General features: G+C 39.9%; 1 protein-coding gene across 1 annotated transcript in view; it reads left to right on the top strand.

The window, feature by feature from the left end:
• The first annotated feature begins 1774 nt into the window (after nucleotides 1–1774).
• The window catches only part of LOC107134066 (uncharacterized protein C2orf78-like), an 8955-nt gene continuing 6903 nt past the window's right edge, over nucleotides 1775–3826 (top strand). Inside the window, 1 exon segment of the mRNA XM_015476200.1 lies at nucleotides 1775–1871. Within this exon segment, the coding sequence (XP_015331686.1) occupies nucleotides 1775–1871 (97 nt within the window).

Below are 3826 nucleotides of genomic sequence, written 5' to 3'. Positions count from 1 at the left end.
TCTCTTTTCTTTATGTTATGCTTACTTTTTTACGTTATCCTAATGTTCTAACTATTCTCCTGGCCTTCCACCCAAACATGCAAGACAAAGAATGTGAGAAGCCCAAGATTCTATAGAGGCTGTTTGCAAGGGGGAGGAAGTCACAGTAACTGCCACACTGGATCCTCTTACATAAGAAGACAGAAAGGATCCTCAGTGCCTCTCACATATGGAAGAGGCTGATGGCAGAAAGTCTACATGACCAAGGAGCTGTCCTCAGGAAATTATAACTTAAAGAACGACAACAAAAATACGGAGAGGGAAATTTTACAGTCAGCTAGGTCTTCCACCTCTCCAGAATTGCTTCTATTGTTCATGAAAGAATTCCCCATGCAAAGACACTTCGCCGGGAGAATTCCAATTTTATTGCAAAAAGCAGTGTGCTTATATAGAACTAAGGGGGAGATGGTAGGGTTTAGATAAATGGCAGGCCACCCGTTTATTGGCAAGTTCTTTCAGATATCAGCTCTGGGGCCCAGGAATTAGTTCTCATTGGGGCTAAGGTTCCCCGCCAGCGAGATTTGAAATTGGCGCCTGCGGGAGGGTTCACAGGGGCGGGAACTTTTTGCGCCACTGCAGAAAAGAAGAAGGTAGGAAGAAGAGGTGCTTAGGCGCCATGTTGGGGTTTTTTCTCTGGGGTATGGCTGCCGTTTATACTTTTCCCAACAGTTCAGAGTTCATTTTTCAAAGAATCAACTTACAGAAAAGAAGACCCCTGCTCCTGGAAGTCAAAAGAAAGTAATATCAAGGTGTATAAGAATGCAGACTCAAGGCTTGTCCATGAAAAAATGTCTACAATGAAGAGGGGTGGGGGAAGGAGAGCAGAAGAGAGTTACCAGTCTAACCTGGCCCAGCCCAGGCCAAAGAAAATAGGGGTCAAGGAGAAACTAAAGAGAATCTTGGGCCACATCATTCCCCAGAGAATGCACTCAAGGAACTTCCCCCTAGGGCTGGGATTGTGGCTCAGTGGTAGAATGTTAGCCCAGCATGTGTTTGGCACAGGGCTTGACCCTCAGCACCACTTAAAAATAAATGAATAAAATAAAAGTTTTGTGTCCATCTACAACTAAAACAAAAAAAAAAAAAAGAAAGAAAAACACAAAAACTTTTTAATCCCTTTCTGAATCCTTGAAAACTGCAGTAACTTCACTCATCAAATCAACTTCTATGGTTCCAGAACCACTATATTTGCTCAACTTAGATGTCTCTTTCTTCCTTCTCCAGGGATATTAACTGTATACGTTAATATAGTAATGTATCACTATTACCTCTTACACTGTGAAACATAATTTAAAACATATGCATAATACTTTAATGAACATTTAGAAGGAACACGGAGATGATATCCCTAACACAAGAGCCTGCGGAGGGAGGCCATGAGGTGAGCCCATTATGTCCCTCTTACAGAGATTCACTTGTCCAGAACTGAGCCATTTAGTTTCTATTATAACTCTCCTCTCACTTTCTCCACCCAATCAACTCTCTTGTCATTTTCCCCACCCAATCCCACCTTCTCATGGGAATCTGACCACCCTATTGGCTACCTCATACCTTTAAACTGACAGTTTTGTGACATCATTCCCCCACCATATCTACTGGCACCTGCTAGAATCTTAGGCTTACCATGCAGTTGTAAACAAATTTGGATCATCGCAAGTGACCAATGACCAGTAACCAATAATCAGAGTGGCCAGTGGACAGTAAACACTGACCAGTGAACCCCATACTGGGAAACATGCATTCTCTAGCCTCAGCCACCCACACATCCTCTGGGGTGGTCTCCTCATCCTTTGTATCTGCAATTGATGTGACCTCTTCTCTGACCATGTCAGGTAAGGAAAAAAAACTTTTTAAAGTTTTTCGTTAGACTTTTCCCTGCCTAAATTTATTAATGGTGTGAAAAGAGCTTAGAATAATAGGGAAAGGATGGAACTAGAAATCTGGACACTTAATTTCACTTTTGACTTTGACATGTACTAGGTATGGGACTGGACCATCTTTAACTCTCTCACAAAATCTGTTTCCTGATCTGCTACAGGAAGATAACAGACTGCCCCATGCTCTGGTCCCTTTGTTTTCTAATATTGACCCTTGAGGGACATGTTTATAGAGAATGAAATAAGCTTTTATGGTTGTGTTTGTTTCAACTGAAAGAGACAAATCCTAGGCAGGGTGGAAACCAAGAGGTTTTCTGGAACAGTTTCCCTCTACCAAGATTTCCACTTCAGTATTTCAAATTTAGTGCTGTTCAAAAAAGGGGCATTCACATATTTGGGAGTTTTCTGTTTAAACTAGGTGAAAAGAGAAAGAGGGAGAGGGGAGTAGGAGGACAGGGCTGTAAGGAGGCAGATGTTCTTGCGGAGCAAGTTTGAGGCTGTTTAAGCAGAAGGCAACAGGAACTCGGTAGAGGAAAAAAATATAAAAATAAGGGAAAAGAAAATGTCAGAATAAAAGAGATGAAAAGCATGATGTTCTCAAGAAAAAGGAGGTTGGTTGGGATGGATGTGGAAGAAAAGCAAAGATTTATTTAAACCAACAGACAGCACAGAGTGAATCTTCATAGAGGATGGTTTAGAGAATGTTTAGATTAATGGACTAGCAAGGAAACTAAGACTTGAATTAGGGTATCACTGGAGTAAGCAGTTTATCAGAAAAGTCTGTTACAGTTTTTCTATGACCTCTTTGAACACCGATGATGTTGACAGTTTGAACAAGAACATTTTAGAGGTATGTTTTAGAAATGATTCTTCATACAAACATGTCATGAAAGTGGTTATAGACAGGGTTGGGGCAACAGCAATCTCCATGTTCTACTTTACTCTGATTTTTGTACTACATGGATTTTGAAAAACTGATGTTCATTAACCTGCATCAGATGAACATATTCCTTTGTGTGACAGGTAGTTTTCCAAGAGTTTACTCTCTAAAGTAGAATACGTTTCAAGAGTCATTAATGGTTTTTAAACCTAAAAATCAAAAGAGAGACCTACAGAAGCACAAAAATTCAAGCTCCACATCTCTAATTCCACATTTATCTAAAATAATTTTATGAAGTCTTTTTGGGTTTTATTTTTTTATATGTATTTTTTTTAGTTTCAGTTGGACACAATATCTTTATCTATATGTGGCATGAACCCAGTGCCTCACGTGTGCTAGGCGAGCTCTCTAACACTGAGCCGCAGCCCCTCTTTTTGGTTGTTCTATATGGGCTGGGGTGTAGGTCAGTGGCGGAGTGCATGCTTAGCATGTGTGAAGCCCTGGGTTCACTTCCCAGCACCAGTAACCATCAAAAAAAATTAGATTTAAATGTACTATGATATTCTAGTGGTGATGTTTTTTTTCAGACTTTAGAGACAACATATTCCTGTTATACATGATTATAAACTAGATTTTGAGGTCAAATGTAAATTTTATGTTCATTTTCAAGCATTTTTCCTGATTTTTGACTGAAATGTTTATCAGAAAATGTTTTTATATTAATTGAAAACTCTAATAGTAAAATTCATACCATTTATTTGGTGTGGGTAATATTTAGAGGAAGATGAACAAGCACAGTGATGAAATTACTTTACACTTCTTGTTTCATTCTATACTTTGGCCAAAATTTCCTTATTTCCTTCCTTCCTTCCTTCCTTCCTTCCTTCCTTCCTTCCTTCCTTCCTTCCCTCCCTCCCTCCTTCCTTCCCTTCCTTCCCTTCCTTCTTTCCCTCCTTCCTTTCCTTCTCTTCCTTCCTTCCTTCCTTCCTTCTTCCTTCCTTCCTTCCTTCCTTCCTTCCTTCCTTCCTTC

Source organism: Marmota marmota, unplaced genomic scaffold (assembly GCF_001458135.2).
Source record: "Marmota marmota marmota unplaced genomic scaffold, marMar, whole genome shotgun sequence".
In the NCBI taxonomy this organism is placed as follows: domain Eukaryota; kingdom Metazoa; phylum Chordata; class Mammalia; order Rodentia; family Sciuridae; genus Marmota; species Marmota marmota.
This window is presented reverse-complemented; position numbering and strand designations above follow the sequence as displayed.